Source organism: Mobula hypostoma, chromosome 8 (genome assembly GCF_963921235.1).
Source record: "Mobula hypostoma chromosome 8, sMobHyp1.1, whole genome shotgun sequence".
Classification (NCBI taxonomy): Eukaryota; Metazoa; Chordata; class Chondrichthyes; order Myliobatiformes; family Myliobatidae; genus Mobula; species Mobula hypostoma.
The window spans coordinates 130,663,069-130,682,246 of record NC_086104.1 but is presented as its reverse complement, the minus strand read 5'-3'; the positions used below and the strand labels follow the sequence as shown (position 1 = coordinate 130,682,246).

Genomic DNA, 19,178 nt, shown 5'->3' with positions numbered 1-19,178 from the left:
AGAGGTTCCCAAACTTTCTTGTGTCATGAAGCAATGCCATTATGAAGGGGTCCATGAACCCCAGACTGGGAACCCCTGCTGTATAGAGTAGTAGAAGGACGTTACTTTGGCTGGAGGTCTGTAATCAGTGATCAGTAGTGTTCTGCGGGGATTGGTGCTGGGACATCTGTGATCTGTACAAGTAACTTTGAAAATCTGGGTGAGTGGGGTTAGTAAGTTTGCAGAGTGGAATTGTGGACAGTGTAGAGAGCTGTCAAAGGACACAGCAGAATATAGATCAATTGCAAACATGGCCAGAGAAATGGCAGATGGTTTAATCTGAGCAAGTGTGAGGCATTACAGGGAGGTGAAATATAAGGGGAAAGTATGGCATTAATGGCATAACCCTTAATAGCATTTAACATACAGAGGGATTTAAGAGTCCTAAGTCAAGATTCCTGAAAGTGCTGGGGGAATGATGAAAGCTGGTTCAATATCTGTACACCTATGTGTCTAAATAATGGAGGGATACAGGTAGATGAGAAATACTTTAATTTAGCATTGTTTGGTGTGAACTTGAGCGGAAGGGCCGGTTCCTGTGCTGTACTTCTGTGTCCTGTGAATACACCATCTGCTCTGCCATTGAATATGCCACTGGCTGATCTATGCTGGCCTCTCCTCTGCCAGTTTAATAGAGCTCTCACTTCCTTGATCTGCCGGGGGTGGGCATGGGAATGGGAGTATAGTTTTCCAGAGATTTGCCACCCTCTACAAAATGCAATTTCTATGCATCTCCATTTTGAAAGATTCCTCACTGCTGCCATTTCAGTGTCAAAGAAATTGTGCTGTGAGTCGTCCTGTCCATTAGAAGCCTGCAATAATAACAATGAGTGGGGAGAGCAGCTGACTCATTCCAATTCTGGGGCATGGCAACATCCACCAAATTCTTTCTAATCAGGAAAGAAAATTGGGTGTCTATTACTGTACTGAGGAATCACAACCATTTAACCAAAGTCTGTAAGTAACTTTTTAGTAATGGTGTGTTCAATTGCTTAATATCAGCATCTCTAATTAAATGTAGATTAAGTAATTTTTAAAAAATCTCAGTCTCAACACTTTTTTAAATTCTAGATTTGATTCCTAACTGAAGGAATATTGAAGCGTCCCTCCATTTCATGGATTTGAGACGAACAGACTGAATGTACCAGCCTCCAAGAATTAAGGAAACACCGAATTATAAACCTAATTATGTGGGGCCACAAATAATCCAAGAAAAAGAAATTAACTGAAGTGTGTGCAATAAACTTGGGTGAAATCCCTGAATTTCGACAGTATCCCATTTTTTTTTTTTTTGAACAAGCAAGAATCCTTTTGCTCTTGCACAAAGCTTGTCCAACTGTTCTGTAGGGGCAAGCCCAACACTTTTTGGAGGGTGATGTGAACATGGTTCCCCATCGGTTGGTGGGTGTTTGAATGTTGCTGATCACATGTACTGAACGACAGCTTGACCTAGCAAGTTGTTGGCTTGGCTCTTCGAGTGTTTTGATTGTCAAGATTGGACATTTGCACCTGTTTCACTCATTACCTGGTTGTGTTGCTGGTTTGCTGAGTGGTCAGAAGGGCAGTTCACCTACAGTGGATGCCATTTGTAGATGTGTGTATTCTACTGAATCAAAACTTGGATGGCACTTCATTAAATCGGATCAATCATGAAACTTTTTTTGGACTGATGTCCAGAGTGAGAAACGAAAACAAAAATGCTGCATTGGCTGTCAGATGTAAGGGTTGTGATTGACAGAATCATAAATATAAACTTGTCTTCTCTATTGAAATCACAGTTGACTGAGCCAGTTATGTTCCGTGCTTTCCATAATGAAATGTTCACTGCAGATGTAAAGTCATTTACGTGGAAATCAGCACAACGACTTGAGAGCTTTGCTTCATCTGCCTGTTAAATCACTTAAAAACCCTCTAAATTATTTAGTCTTGACTCGTACGTTGTATGTTGAAATCTGGGGAAAAATGCTGCATCTCTTTTGAGTTGTAGCCTTGTGTATTGAAGTTTATTTTGTGCTTTTTGCCAACAGTATCCATTTTGTATCAATGAAAGTGTAGAAGAGAGGTCAGAAGTTGTGTAATGCAGACATGAATTTTTCAATTAAAAAACAATTATTGCTTTAGTGGCTGCCTGGACTTTGTGTGGTTCTATTAAAGAGGATGACTGGCTTTGCGTCTTCGTTTCCCTGAGAATTGAGACGCAGAGCTGACGGGGAGCTGCAGTGAAAGGCTTTCACTCTGCTGTAAGCTGAAGGCCAAAGCCAGTGGTGCCTCCTTCAATGGATTGTGAAAAGACACTACCTCAATCATCTCTTCGGACTTGTAGCCTCGTGTATTGAGATTTATTTTGTGCTCCTGTTTTATTAAATTTGACGCAGTTGTAAAAGCCCAAAATATGTCACTTCCAGTTTGTGGAATGGGTCTCGTATTTATCCTGAAGTGGAAGGTGCTCTGCCTCCATTTTTGGCGGAGGGAAGTCTGGAGGGGTGGTGATTGTGGTGAGTGGGATGATGGTGACACTACACAAGGATGATAGCTTTTGCAGCCTTCATTCAGAAATCTAGTCAATTGTATAGCATGGAAAATACCACTTGGTCTAACTTAACAACAATGACCTGTGGGCATCTTCTATCCCAACTCTTGGCACCTGATCCATACATGGCCCACTGTGTCCAATGATTAAGTGTTCAGAACATTCTTTAATGTTGTCCTGGGCAGTGCTTTCCAGGTACTGGTTACTTTCTGAAAAAATTCTCTGGGATCCCCTCTGAATCTTTTGCCCCTCACCTTGTAACGTAGACAAGTGTGAGATGTTGCTGTTTGGTAGGACCAACCAGGGTAGGTCTTGCACAGTGAAAAGTAGGGCACTGAGGAGTGTGGTAGAACAAAGGGATCTGGAAATGCAGGTCCATAATTCATTGAAAGTGGCTGCTCAGGTAGATAGGTTCATTAAGAAAGCTTTGGCCTTCATAGACCAATATATTGGGTACAGGAGATGGGATGTTATGTTGAAGTTGTTTAAGATGTTGGTGAAGCCTAATTTGGAGTATTGTGTGTAGTTTTGGTCACCTACCTACAGGAAAAATGTAAACAAGGTTGGAAAAAGCGCAGAGAAAGTTTACAAGGATGTTGCTGGGTCTGGAGGACCCGAGTTGTATGAAAAGATTTGAATAGGATCGAACATAGAACATAACAGCACAGGCCCTTCGGCCCACAATGTTGTGCCGACCCTTAAACCCTACCTCCCACATACCCCCCCACCTTTAAATTCCTCCATATACCTGTCTAGCAGTATCTTAAATTTCACTAGTGTATCTGCCTCCACCACTGACTCAGGCAGTGCATTCCATGCACCAACCACTCTGAGTGGGGGGGAAAAAAAATCTTTCTCTAATATCCCCCTTGAACTTCCCACCCCTTACCCTTAAAGCCATGTCCTCTTGTATTGAGCAGTGGTGCCCTGGGGAAGAGACGCTGGCTGTCCACTCTATCTATTCCTCTTAATATCTTGTATACCTCTATCATGTCTCCTCTCATCCTCCTTCTCGCCAAAGAGTAAAGCCCTAGCTCCCTTAATCTCTGATCATAATGCATACTCTCTAAACCAGGCTGCATCCTGGTAAATCTCCTCTGTACCCTTTCCAATGCTTCCACATCCTTCCTATAGTGAGGTGACCAGAACTGGACACAGTACTCCAAGTGTGGCCTAACCAGAGTTTTATAGACCCGCATCATTACCCCGCACTCTTAAACTCTATCCCTCGACTTATGAAAGCTCACATCCCATAAGCTTTCTTAACTACCCTATCTACCTGTGAGGCAACTTTCAGGGATCTGTGGACATGTACCCCCAGATCCCTCTGCTCCTCCACACTACCAAGTATCCTGCCATTTACCTTGTACTCTGCCTTGGAGTTTGTCCTTCCAAAGTGTACCACCTCACAATTCTCTGGGTTGAACTCCATCTGCCACTTCTCAGCCCACTTCTGCATCCTATCAATGTCTCTCTGCAATCTTTGACAACCCTCTACACTATCCACAACGCCACCAACCTTTGTGTCGTCTGCAAACTTGCCAACCCACCCTTCTACCCCCACATCCAGGTCGTTAATAAAAACCAGGAAAAGCAGAGGTCTCAGAACCGATCCTTGTGGGACACCACTAGTCACAACCCTCCAATCCAAATGTACTCCCTCCACCACGAACCTCTGCTTTCTGCAAGTGAGCCAATTCTGAATCCACCTCGCCAAACTTCCCAGGATCCCATGCTTTCTGACTTTCTGAATAAGCCTACCGTGTGGAACCTTGTCAAATGCCTTACTAAAATCCATGTACATCACATCCACTGCACTACCCTCATCTATATGCCTGATCATCTCCTCAAAGAACTCTATCAGGCTTGTTAGACACGATCTGCCCTTCACAAAGCCATGCTGGCTGCCCCTGATCAGACCATGATTCTCTAAATGCCCATAGATCCTATCTCTAAGAATCTTTTCCAACAGCTTTCCCACCACAGACATGAGGCTCACTGGTCTATAATTACCCGGACTATCCCTACTACCTTTTTTGAACAAGGGGACAACATTCACCTTCCTCCAATCCTCCAGTACCATTCCCATGGACAACGAGGACATGAAGATCCTAGCCAGAGGCTCAGCAATCTCTTCCCTCACCTCGTGGAGTAGCTTGAGGAATATTCCATCAGGCCCCGTGGACTTATCCATCCTAATGTATTTTAACAACTCCAACACTCCTCTTCCTTAATATCAACATGCTCCAGAACATCAACCTCACTCATATTGTCCTCGCCTTTATCAAGTTCCCTCTCATTGGTGAATACTGAAGAGAAGTATTCATTGAGGACCTCACTCACTTCCACTGCCTCCATGCACATCTTCCCACCTTTATCTCTAATCGGTCCTACCTTCACTCCTGTCATCATTTTGTTCTTCACCTAATTGAAGAATGCCTTGGTTTTCCTTTACCCTACTCGCCAAGGCCTTCTCATGCCCCCTTCTTGCTCTCCTCAGCCCCTTCTTAACTCCTTTCTTGCTACCCTATATTCCTCAATAGACCCAATTGATCCTTGCTTCCTAAACCTTATGTATGCTGCCTTCTTCCACCTGATTAGATTTTCCACCTCACTTGTCACCCATGGTTCCTTCACCCTACCATTCTTAATCTTCCTCACCGGGACAAATTTATCCCTAACATCCCGCAAGAGATCTCTAAACATCGACCACATGTCCATAGTACATTTCCCTGCAAAAACATCATCCTAATTCATACCCGCAAGTTCTAGCCTTATAGCCTTATAATTTGCCTTTCCCCAATTAAAAAATTTTCCTGTTCTCTCTGATTCTGTCCCTTTCCATGATCATGTTAAAGGCCAGGGAGTGTTGGTCACTGTCCCCCAGATGCTCACCCACTGAGAGATCTGTGACCTGACCCGGTTCGTTACCTAGTACTAGATCTAGTATGGCATTCCCCCGAGTCAGCCTGTCAACATACTGTGACAGGAATCCATCCTGGACACACTTAACAAACTCTGCCCCGTCTAAACCATTGGAACTAATCAGGTGCCAATCAATATTAAGGAAGTTAAAGTTACCCATGATAACAACCCTGTTATTTTTGCGCCTTTCCAAAGTCTGCCTCTCAATCTGCTCCTCGGTATCTCTGCTGCTACCAGGGGGTCTATAGAATACTCCCAATAGGGTAACTACTCTCTTCCTGTTCCTGACTTCCACCCATATTGACTCAAAAGAGGATCCTGCTACATTACACACCCTTTCTGTAGCTGTAATAGTATCCCTGACCAGTAATGCCACCCCGCCTCCCCCCTCCCCCCCCCATCCCTTTTAAAGCACTGTAATTCAGGAATATTGAGAATCCATTCCTGCCCTGGTGCCAGCCAAGTCTCTGTAATGGCCACCACATAATTCAATGTATGTATCCAAGCTCTCAGTTCATCACCTTTGTTCCTGATGCTTCTTGCATTGAAGTACACGCACCTTAGCCCTTCTGCCTTACTACTTTTACACCCTTTATTCTGCGTCTCTTTCCTCAAAGTCTCTTTATATGTTAGATCCGGCTTACTCCATGCACTATACTTGCTGTTCTCACATGACCTTTATCCTCCTCCACCTCACTATCTGCTCTGACACTCTGGTTCCCTGCTCTCCCCCCCCCCCGGCAAATCTAGTTTAAACCCCCCGGAGCAGCACTAGCAAACCTTCCCGCAAGGATGTTAGTCCCCCTCCAGTTCAGGTACAACCCGTCCTGTCGGAACAGGTCCCACCTTCCCTGGAACAAGGCCCAATTGTCCAGAAACATGAAGCCTTCCCTCCTGCACCAACTCCTTAGCCACGTATTTAGCTGCATTATCTTCCTATTTCTAGCCTCACTAGCACGTGGCACGGGTAGCAATCCTGAGACTGCAACCCTGGAGGTCCTGTCCTTCAACTTTACACCTAACTCCCTAAACTGTCCTTGCAGGACCTCCTCCTTCCTACCCACGTCTTTGGTCCCTACATGGACCACGATATCTGGCTGCTCACCCTCCTTCCTGAGAATACCGAGAACTCGATCCGAGATATCGTGAACCCTGGCACCAGGGAGGCAACAGACCATCCGGGATTCTCGATCTCTTCCACAGAACCTCTTATCTGTCCCCCTAACTATCGAATCCCCTATCACTACTGCTCTCCTCTTTTCCCTCCTTCCTTTCTGAGCTGAGGGTCCAGTCTCGGTGCCAGAAACGCGACCACTGCAACTTGTCCCTGGTAGGTCATCCCCACCAACAGTATCCAAAACAGTATACTTACTGTTGATGAGAACGGCCACAGGGGTGCTCTGCTCTTTCTGTCTATTCCCTTTCCCACTCCTGACAGTCACCCAGTTACCTGCCTCCTGACTTTTAGGGGTGACTATCTCCCTGAAACTGCTGTCTATTTCTGCCTGTGCCTCACGAATGATCCGAAGATCATCCAGCTCCAGCTCCAGTTCCCTAACTCGGTTTGTCAGGAGCTGTAGCTGGATGCACCTTTTACAGGTATAGTCATCAGGGACAATTGCGCTCATCCTGACTTCCCACATACTGCAAACGGAGCACTTGACTGCCCTAACGGCTGCCTCCATTACCTATTCCTAAATTAATTAGAGTAATTAAAGGAACTTACCCGGCCTTACCTCACTGGGAGCAAGCTCGTCCTCGGCCTCTGCTCACCGAAGCCTCTCGAGCCAAAGCTCACTCATCTACTCCTACTCTGTGTCCCACTACTCTGTCGCCCGCTACTACATCAGCTGCTCCGTTAATCTGCTCGCTTTTTAAACTCTCCCGCTGTCTCACAGGCCGACCTTCATGCGTTTGCGCAGTCATACCCCGTTCAAACTGCCAAAGAAATGACTGTACAGTATTAGGTTAGGACTGTATTGCTTAGGAAATAGAAGATTGAAAGGAGATTTGATAGAGATATACAAAATTGAGGGGTATAGATAGGGTAAATGCAAGCAGGCTTTTTCCACTGAGGTTGGGTGCAACTACAACCAGAGGTCATGGGTTAAGGGTAAAAGGCAAGAAATTTGAATGAAGGGAAATTTCTTCACTCAGAGGGTTGTGAGGATGTGGAATGAGTTGTCAGCCTGAGTAGTCCATGCTAGCTTGGTTTCAACATTTTGGATAGATACATGGGTAGTAGGGACATGGAGGGTTGTTGGGAGTAGGTGGTTTAAATGGTTTTCAGTATGGACATGATGGGCCAAAGGATCTGTTTCTATGCTGTACTTCTGACTCTATACACATGTCCTCTAGTTTTATTCACATAAGCAGCCTACCCCTCTTGACCCTCTTAATTTTGCACATCTCAATCATTTCCCCTCCTAACCTCTGTTCTAGAGAGGACAGAATCATTCTCTCCTCCATAACTAAACTGCTCCCTGCACATCCCAGTGCATCTCCTCTGTATCCTCTTTAGCACAACCACATCCTTGTAGAGTGCTGACCAGAACTGTACACCGTACTCCAGCTGAGGTCTGACCAAGGGTTGATCCAAGTTGGAGTGTAACCACCTCCTGTTTTCGGTGCCCTGATTAACGAGGGGCCGTGTCCCACCTGCCTTCCTAACCACATTATCTACCTCTGTTAGATCCTTGAAGTTGCCCATCGACATGCATCTTAGTCTGTACTTCCTAGGACCTTGCCAATTCATGCTGTGTGTCCTAGCCTCAATAGTACTCTGAAAATGCATTGCCTGTCTCCTTCCTTTTTTGGAGATCCCTGAACCTAGCCTCAAGGACTTGGGCAATCTTTGTTATCCACAAACTTGCTGACGGTACAGTACCCATCCCCACCCTGACATCCTTTATATTAGATTAGATTAGATTATGAGGACACTCAGTCCTCATTTATTGTCATTTAGAAATGCATGCATTAAAAAATGATACAACATTCCTCCAGAATGATATCACAAGAAAACACAGGACAAACCAAGACTAAAACTGACAAAACCACATAATTATAACACACAGTTACAACAGTGCAAAGCAATACCATAATTTGATAAAGAGCAGACCATGGGCACGGTAAAAAAAAGTCTCAAAGTCCTGATAGACTCATCATCTCACGCAGGTGGCAGAAGGGAGAAACTCTCCCTGCCATGAACCTCCAAGGGTCGCCAACTTGCAGATGCAGCACCATTGGAAGCACCCGACCCGCAGCCGACTCTGAGTCCGTCCGAAAACTTCGAGCCTCTGACCAGCCCCTTCCGACACAGCCTCTCTGAGCATCATCCTCTACCGAGCGCTTCGACCCCGCCCCGGCTGCTGAGCAACAAGCAAAGCCGAGGACTCGGGGCCTTCTCCTCCGGAGATTCTGGACCACACAGTAGCAGCAGCAGCGAAGCAGGCATTTCAGAAGTTTCACTAGATGTTCCTCCGTGCTCTCACGTCTATCTCCATCAAATCAGGATTGTGCACGGCACCCTACTTGACAAATAACAGACATCACCACCGGAGTGGCCGCTGCGAGCTGCGTTGCATTGCCATCTTCTTCTCCTGCTACCATTCCCTGGGCTTCCAATCACCAACAGCTACCGGTCCCCTACCGTCACCTGCTTACCTCCTATTGCCTATCCAATCTACCAACTTGCCCTGGGTTCCATGGACCAGCCTCCCATGTGGTCCCTGGGTGACTAGTACAAAAGGTTCGGAGTCCTGGGGCTCAAGACACATTTATGAATTGGTTTGGTAATGTGGAACAAGGCAAGTCATTTTTGCTCTGCTTCTGAACCCAGGCCAAGTGGAATAAAATTGTCATTCTATAAAATGCTTTCATTCTTGAGCCTCTGCCAAGTGAAAATGGGGATCATAAACCTCCTTGGTAAGAAGCCTATTTTCCATTTTCCCTTTGTTTTGAACCTCGGTGAGGGCATTTCATCACTTAGTAGATAATTGGTAAAATACTGTCACCTTGCTAAATTGTGGAATTTGCTCAGGGTTGGGCAAAGAGCAATATTATGGTTGATTAAAGGATGATAAACAAACAATTACAAAAATAAATTACACTGGCTGGCAAGTAGCGAGGCATATTGCCGATTTCAGCAGTCTTCTACTGTGTTGTTAATCCTTGCAGGTCAAATACTGTTTCAGATCTGTATTCCAATGTAGTAGCAGGAAAACAATCCTAGGGGTGTGTTTGGACCTCGTCCTGCTGGTAACTGAGAAGCTTTGCGTGACATGCATCTTTCTACAACCCTTAGGCAGCTCTGTACATATCACTGATCTAATCTTGCAGCTTCATTCTTTAGAAAAAATAGATTTTGTACTGAGTGTTTAAGGACTCTCTCCAAATGCAACAAGTTTATTTTACTTGACAAACACTACCCTTGACATTTAATAAATAATTATCAACTCTTGAATGCATAGGCTTAGATTCTTGTCTATTTCCTGCTACTATAGAAGGCTTTAGAGAGTGCAGAAGACCATTTGTGAATGAAGGGTTACATTTATGTGGATAGACCAAAGAAGCTGGGGTTAACACTTAAAGCAGGTGGAAGAGGAAGTGGTCACAATACAATGTTTAAAAGCCATGAAGGCAGGTGCATGGATAAGAATATTTAGAGGAATATGGGCCATGAACAATTTAAGTACAAGTAACTAGCTTAGAAATACAACTTGACTTCCTTTGGCCTTCTGAGGAAGGTTAGCGATGATACGAATTGACACAGGGCAGCTAAATTGTCTTCCTTGTACCTTGGCTGAGGTTCCCTTAAAGAAAAGGCCCCTTGAAAGGAAAGCCATGCAGTCACAGGGAGGATGTCCAGGCTCCTTTCAGACAGTGATGGGAATAAACCACAGGTCACTGGTGCTGTAATCCCATTATGCTAACTGCTACACTACCATGCCTCCTGAGGTTTGCAAGTCCTTTTAGAGGGAAAAAAAATCTGCCACCCTCAGCTGCTCTGGCCTGTACGATTCCAGACCTCAGCAGCATATCTGACTGTGAACAAGTCCAGCACTATATTAACATAATACTCTACACCAGGGGCTCCCAACCTTTTTTATGCCATGGACCAATACCATTAAGCAAGGGGCCTGTGGACTCCAGGTTGGGAACCCTGCTCTACACCAACAATTGTCGGAGGCAAATTATCAGTCCAGAATTTCCCATCATCATTGCCCTGACCTACCTATGCTCAATTACCAGTTGCTTCAATTGGTAAGGTTACATCTGCTTGTTCCCTCAGGTGGATGTGAACAATGCCTGCATTATTTTGAAGAGTACTTTCCCCCTGGCCTCCTGGTCAATGCTCTTCATCTCCTGCTGAGATTATGTGGCCATTATTTGTGTGCTTCCTGTGTACGAGTTGGCTACTGTGCTTCACTTTGAAAGTACATTGTTGTTTGTAAACTATCTCGGGATGTCCTAACATCATGAATATGCTCTGCAAATACAAGTCTTTTTACCTCTGCCACAGCTAAGTTGATGTATCTCAAAATGGAGCCCCCTTTCACCCGACCCCTCTCCTTTCTTGTACCAAAATGGTTGACTCTTGTTACCTTTATCACTTCCTCTCACTCCTACGTACAAACAATTTAAGTCTCACTAGTTAGTTAAGGTGATGTGTGCAACATTGGCACAGCCTACCCATACCAAGTTAACTTTGGAGGTACTGTTGGGTGGTTATTGTAAACTGCTATGCCCCTGGCACGAGATTCTGCAGACACTGGAAATCTTGCGTGACACCCACAAAAGGAGCTCGGCAGATCAGACAGCATCTATGGAGGGGAATGAGCAGCTGATATCTTGTGCTGAGATGTACCATCAGGACTGGAAAGGAAGGGGGCAAAAAGCCAGAATAAGAATGTGGGGCAGGTGGTGGTTATAGGTGAGCACAGATGAAGGGAAGGTGGGATGATGCCAAACTCAGGTTGGAGGAGGAACACCTCATTTTATTTGGGTAGTCTCCAACCTTATGGTATAAACATTGATTTTTTTCCCTAACCTCCAGTAATTATTTTCTTCCAGCCACCTGCCCTGTTTCTTTTAACCATTCCACATTTTGGTTAAATTCTCCCCCCCGTCACCCCTTCTCTCCCGCCAGTATGACCTGCCCATCACCTCTCTCTGGTTCCCCACCTCCTTCCTTTTATTCTGTCCTCTCTTGTTAGATTCCTCCTCCTTTAGCCCTTTACCATTGTCCTCCATCCCCTCCAGCTCCTTTCTTCATTGCCTCCCCACCCTCTTTCCCTCTCAACTATCACCTGCCAGCTTGTAATCCTTACTCTCCTCTTGCCTTCTCCCCTCTTCCTTTTCAGCCCTGATGAAGGATCTCAGCCATTAGCTTTGGCTGCATTCCTTTCCGCAGATGTGAAGAACAAGAATTTCAGATTGTATTTTGTGTACTTTTTCTGACATTAAATGGAATGATTGAAGTATTGAACATGACTTGCTACGTTCCTTCCGCATTTTGTGTCTGTTGTGACTGTTGCTAGGTCCCATGTGATTTTTTTTTGCTGTTATATGCAATGGAATGATTGTTGAGTTTGTTTAAGATAGATAACAGTTTTCAGAAGCCTTGCTAAAAATGCATGTAAACCTTGTCCACCGTTCTGCCTTGATTAATTTTCTTGGTTATCTCCTCAGAAAAACTCTATCAGATTTGGGAGACATGATCTCCCATGCTGACTCCTCCTAGTCAGTCCTTGCCTCTCCAAGTGAACATAAATCTCATCCCTTAGATGTTACGGCTGTTCAGGTTACAGAAATTTGCTCGGAGTATCCTGGGGTAGTTCCCTTCAGGCCCTGGGGAAATATCCATCTTAATGTCTTTAACACTTCCTTCTCCTTGACAGTGCTGTGTTCCGGGATATCCTTCCCCTAAGTCCCCACATCTTTCCCTCTGGTGAATACCAATTCAGGATCTTGCTCATATCCCCTGGATCCTCTCTCAGATTTCCCTGCTCATCCCTGAAGGGACCTACTCCCTCCATAACACCTTCTTACTTCTAATATACTTCTGGGATTCTTCTTAATCCTGTTTGCCAGGGCACTTCATGTGTTCTCTTTGCTGTTGTAATTTTTTCCTGAAGTTCTCTCCTCTGCGGGCTCACTCAATGCCAAGTTCCTGTACCTGCCATGTGCTTCCTTTTTATCTCCGATCAAATCTCCCGGTTCCCTAATCTTGCCACCTTTGCCTCTTGCCCTTTGAGGAACATGCTGACTCTCAGCACTCTGACCCTTGATCACCTTCCACGCATCAGCATGGTAGTGGAACAGTTAACGTAACACTATACAGTGCCAGCGACTGGAAATCAATTCCTGCCACTGTCTGTAAGGAGGTTTGTGCTTTCTCCCCGTGACTGCGTGGGTTTCCTTGGGGTGCTCTGGTTTCCTCCCACATCCCAAAGACGTACAGGTTAGCAGGTGTGGGTGTGCTGCGTTAGTGTCGGGAGCACAACGGCACTTGTGGGCTGCACCTAGTGCATCCTTGCACCATGTTGGCCGTTAATGCAAATGTCACATTTCACTGTGTGTTCCAATGTGCATGTGACAAATAAAGCTAAGCTTAATTGTAATGTTTGAATAGATAATTTTTCAACAATGAAAATTGAAAATTCCACAAACACTGAAACATTACTCTCTCTCTCCATGAATGCTGCCTGACCTACTGAGAATTTCCAGCATTTTCTATTTTTATTTCAGATTTCAAGCGTTCACGACTCACTATTTTTGTTACTTTTTATCTCAGGTTTATTTTATTAACTTAAACAGTTCCCAGTTGCTGTGATTGGATTAGAGCATGTGTCAGCAGGTGAACTGAGTGGCCAAGTGAGGCCTAGGGGTTATTTGCCCACTAGCATAATCATGTAACTGAAACTACATTGTAGTATTGACACCTGGGCACTGTAAGTTGCAGAAACTTGTAAAATTAGTTAGATCCATCATGGGTACTAGCCTCCATAGTATCCAAAACATCTTGACTATCGCCCGGTAGCACTCACATCGATAGTGATGAAATGCCTTGAGAGGCTGGTCATGACTAGACTGAACTCCTGTCTCAGCAAGGACCTGGACCCATTGCATTTGCCTATCGCCACAATAGGTCAATGGCAGACGCAATCTCAATGACTCTCCACATGGCTTTAGACCACCTGGACAACACAAACACCTACGCCAGGATGCTGTTCATTGACTATAGCTCAGCATTTAATACCATCATTCCCACAATCCTGATTGAGAAGCTGCAGAACCTGGGCCTCTGTACCTCCTCCTGTAATTGGATCCTCGACTTCCTAACCAGAAGACCACAATCTGTGCGGATTGGTGATAACATACCCTCATCACTGACGATCAACACTGGCGCACCTCAGGGGTGTGTGCTTAGCCCACTGCTCTACTCTCTGTATACCCATGACTGTGTGGCTAGGCATAGCTCAAATACCATCTATAAATTTGCTGATGATACAACCATTGTTGGTAGAATCTCAGGTGGTGACGAGAGGGCGTACAGGAGAGAGATATGCCAACTAGTGGAGTGGTGCCATAGCAACAACTTGGCACTCAATGTCAGTAAGACGAAAGAACTGATTGTGGACTTCAGGAAGGGTAAGACGAAGGAACACATACCAATCCTCATAGAGGGATCAGAAGTGGAGAGAGTGAGCAGCTTTAAGTTCCTGGGTGTCAAGATCGCTGAGGATCTATCCTGGTCCCAACATATCGATGTAGTTATAAAGAAGCCAAGACAGTGGCTATACTTTATTAGGAGTTTAAAGAGATTTGGCATGTCAACAAATACACTCAAAAACTTATATAGTTGCACCGTGGAGAGCATTCTGACAGGCTGCATCATTGTTTGGTATTGAGGGGCTACTGCACAGGACTGAAAGAAGCTGCAGATGGTTGTAAATCTAGTCAGCTCCATCTTGGGTACTAGCCCACAAGGTATCCAGGACATCTTCAGCTAGCGGTGTCTCAGAAAGGCAGCTTTCATTATTAAGGACCTCCAGCACCCAGGGAATGCCCTTTTCTCACTGTTACCATCAGGAAGGAGGTACAGAAGCCTGAAGGCACCCACTCAGCGATTCAGGAACAGCTTCTTCCCCTCTGCCACCCGATTCCTAAATGGACATTGAATCTTTGGACACTACCTCACTTTTTTTTTTAAGATACAGCATTTCTGTTTTTGCACTTTTTAAAAATCTATTCAATATACGTAATTGATTTACTTGTTTATTTATTATTATTATTATTTTTCTCTCTGCTAGATTATGTATTGCATTGAACTGCTGCTGCTAAGTTAACAAATTTCACGTCGCATGCCGGTGATAATAAACCTGATTCTGATTCTGGTTCTAATTCAAGGAGCAGTGCCTCAGGAAGGCAGCATCTATGATTCCGGATCCCCACCACCCAGGACATGCCCTCTTCAAACTGTTACCGTCAGGAAGGAGGTATAGAAACCTAACTCACACACTCAGTGATTCAGGAACAGCTTCTTCCCTTCTGCCATCCGATTTGTAAATGGACATTGAACACATGAATACTATCTCACTACTTCTTTATTTCTGTTTTTTCACACTTCTTATTTTGCACTACTTGCATAACTATTTAATAGACATATATACTTACCGTCAGTCATATTTTTTCTCTATAAATCATGCACTGTATTTCATTGTACTGCTGCTGCTAAGTTAATAAATTTCACATCATATGCCGGTGATATTAATCCTGATTCTAATTCCGATCTCCTCTTCTGTGGGAGGATTGTTTACCTGTACTCCCACTGACTTGTGCCTATACCTGTCCTATGAGCTGTTTGGTTAATCACACACTGCTGTTCCTAACCCAGAACAATTCAATTCTTTTTCTCCCTTTTAAAATATTTATTCTACATACTTTGTAAAACCAAATACTGCATCTCTCTATCCCATCACATAGCACAACTTGTGTTTGAAAAGAATGCTTTCCCCTCACTATTATGATATTCTTCTGACCTATAAAGTATGATATTTTTCTGACCTACAAAGAAGCTCATGGCAATTCAAAGTTAGTTAAGGGAGCATAAGCATGTTGGGTTCCACTGGATAAGACCATAAGATATGGGAGCAGAAGTAGGCCATTTGGCCCATCGTGTCTGCTCTGCCTTTCAATCATGGGCTGATCCAATTCTTCCAGTCATCCCCATCCCCTGCCTCCTCCCCGTACCCTTTGATGCCTCGGCTAATCAAGAACCCATCTATCTCTGCCTTAAATACAGCTGACGACTTGGCCTCCACAGCTGCTCATAGCAACAAATTCCACAGAGTTACCACCCTCTGACTAAAGTAATTTCTCTGCATCTCTGTTCTAAATGGACATCCTTCAATCCTGAAGTTGCATCCTCTTGTCCTAGACTCCCCTACCATGGGAAATAACTTTGCCATGTCTAATCTGTTCAGGCCTTTTAACATTTGGAATGTTTCTATGAGATACCCCTCATTCTCCTGAACTCCAGGGAATACAGCCCAAGAGCTGCCAGATGTTCCTTTCATTCCTGGAATCATTCTCATGAATCTTCTCTGAACCCTCTCCAATATCAGTATATCCTTTCTAAAACAAGGAGCCCAAAACTGCACACAATACTCCAAGTGTGGTCTCACGAGTGCCTTATAGAGCCTCAACATCATGTCCCTACTCTCATATTCTATACCTCTAGAAATGACTGCCAACATTGAATTCGCTTTCTGCACCACTGACTTAACCTGGAGGTTAACCTTTAGGGTATCTTGCACAAGGACTCCCAAGTCCCTTTGCATCTCTGCATTTTGAATTCTCTCCCCATCTAAATCATAGTCTGCCCATTTATTTCTTCCACCAAAGTGCATGACCATACACTTTCCAACATTGTATTTCATTTGCCACTTCTTTCCCCATTCCCCTAAACTATCTAAGTCTCTCTGCAGGTTCTCTCTTTCCTCAATACAAGCCACTCCTCCACCTATCTTTGTATCATCGGCAAATTTAGTCAAAATCCAGCCACAAATCTATTAATCCCAAATCATTGAATACATTGTAAAAAGCAGCGGTCCCAACAGTGACCTCTTGTGGAACTCCACTGGTAACTGGCAGCCAGCCAGAATAGGATCCCTTATTCTCACTCTGTTTTCTGCCAATCAGCCAATGCTCCACCCATGCTAGTAACTCCCCTGTAATTCCGTGGGCTCTTATCTTGTTAAGCAACCTCATGTGTGGCACCTTGTCAAAGGCCTTCTGAAAATCCAAGTACACCACACCTCATCTACTGCATCTCCTTTGTCTACCCTGCTTGTAATTTCCTCAAAAAATTGCAGTAGGTTAGTCCGGCAGGATTTTCCTTTCAGGAAACCATGCGGGCTTTAGCCTATCTTGTCATGTGCCTCCAGGTACTCCGTAATTTCATCCCTAACAATCAATTCCAACAACTTCCCAACCACTGATGTCAGGCTAATAGGTCTATAGTTTCCTTTCTGCTGCCTCCCACCCTTCTAAAATAGCGGAGAACATTTGCAATTCTCCAGTCATCCGGTACAATGCTAGAATCTATTGATTCTTGAAAGATCATTGTTAATGCCTCTGCAATCTCTCTAGTTACTTCCTTCAGAACCTAGGGTGCATTCCATCAGGTCCAGGAGATTTATCCACCCTCAGACCATTAAGCTTCCTGAGCACCTTCTCAGTCGTAATTTTCACTGCTCATACTTCACTTCCCTGACACTCTCGAATGTCTGGTTTACTGCAGATATCTTCCACTGTGAAGACTGATGGAAAGTACGCATTCAGTTCCTCTGCCATCTCTACGTCTCCCATTACAATATCTCCAGCGTCATTTTCTATTGATCCTATATCTACCCTCAACTCTCTTTTACCCTTTATATACTTAAAAAATGCTTTTAGTATCTTCTTTGATATTAGTCGCCAGTTTCCTTTCATAATTCATCTTTTCCTTCCTAATGACCTTCTTAGTTTCCTTCTGCAAGTTTTTAAAAGCTTCCCAATCCTCTATCTTCCCACTAGCTTTGGCTTCCTTGTATGCCCTCTCTTTTGTTTTTACTTTGGTGCTGACTTCACTTGTCAGCCACAGTAATTTCCTTCTTCCATTCAAAAATCTGTTTTACACTTTCCTCATTTTTTGCAGTAACTCCAGCCATTCCTGCTCTGCTGTCCTTCCTGCTAGTGTTCCTTTCCAGTCAACCTTGGCCAGTTTCCCTCTCATACCACTGTAACTTCCTTTATTCCACTGAAATACCGACCATTGGAATTTAGTTTCTCCTTCTCAAATTTCAAAGGGAACTTGATCATATTGTAATCACTGTTCCCAAAGGGTTCCTTAACCTTAAGCTCTCTTATCACCTCCGGATCATTGCGCAACAGCCAATCCAGCACAGCTGATCCCCTAGTGGGCTCAACAACAAGCTGTTCTAAAAAGCCATCCATCAGACATTCTACAAATTCACTCTCTTGAGGTCCAGTACTGGCCTGGTTTTCCCAATCCACTTTCATGTTAAAATCCCCAACAATTATCATGACACTCCCCTTCAGATTATAGTTCACTGAAAACACACCTACAGGCGAAGTTTGATCCCAATTTCTTTGTCACTTTAATTATGGGCTTCTCTCATGCACTCTCTCGCACCTTCTGTCTCAGCAAGTATCTGAGAGGTAAAAAGGTTTTTTGGCATCCTTGCCTTTATTGGTAAGTGTATGAACTATGAGAGTCAGGTATCTCCTCTGGACTGTCTCCAATGCCACCAGGAACCCAAACCTGCTCCCAATACTCCCAGGTGCATTCTGATCAATGCCTTATAAAGCCTCAGCATTACATTCTTTTGTATTCTAGTCCTCTCAGAACGAATGTTAACATTGCATTAGCCTTCCTCACCACCAACTCAACCTGCAAGTTAACCCTTTAGTGATTCCTGCATGAGGACTCCCAAGTCAAGTTGCACCTCTGATTTTTGAATTTTCTCCTCGTTTAGAAAATGGTCCACATTTTTATTACTTCTGCCATACACTTCCCTTATACTATATTCCATCTCCACTTCTCCGCCCATTCTCCCATTCTGTCTAAGTTCCTCTGCAAACACCCTGCTTCCTCAGCAAAACCTGCTCCTCCACCTATCTTCATATCGTCAGCAAACTTGGCTACAAAGCCATCGATTCCTTCATCCAAATCATTGACATATGACATGAAAAGAAACAGTCCCAAGCAGTCCCTCTACGGCACCCAACCAGTCACTGGCAGCCAACCAGAAAAGGCCTCGTCCTATGTCTCCTGTCAGTCAGCCAATCTTCCATCAATGCTCGTACCTTTCCTTTAATTCCATGGGCTCTTGTTGATCAGCCTCATGGGTGGCACCTTGTCAAAAACCAGAAAATCAAATAAACAGCATCCACTGATTTTTCTTTGTCTATCCTCTGTTACGTACCCCATAACTGGGTTGTCAAACCAGCAGAAATGGAACACTTGTTGGAGTCTGTGATTACTAGAAACTAATAAAGTTTTTTTTTAATTAAGAAAATGAGAAATACAGCACACTAACTGCAAGGATATAAGTGTAACAGGTTAGCAATGATAATATACACATATACATAGAAATAGGGTAAGTAATCGCTGTTG

The 19,178-nt window shown here is 44.2% G+C and overlaps 1 protein-coding gene across 1 annotated transcript in view; it reads left to right on the top strand.

Annotated features, from left to right (window-relative positions):
• Positions 1-2,415, top strand: part of gnsb (glucosamine (N-acetyl)-6-sulfatase (Sanfilippo disease IIID), b) — a 54,414-nt gene extending 51,999 nt beyond the window's left edge. The window contains exon 14 of the mRNA XM_063056835.1: positions 1,111-2,415. Coding sequence (XP_062912905.1) covers positions 1,111-1,123 — 13 coding nt within the window. The 3' untranslated portion in view covers positions 1,124-2,415. The remainder of the gene's footprint in view (positions 1-1,110) is intronic.
• The last annotated feature ends 16,763 nt before the right edge of the window (positions 2,416-19,178 follow it).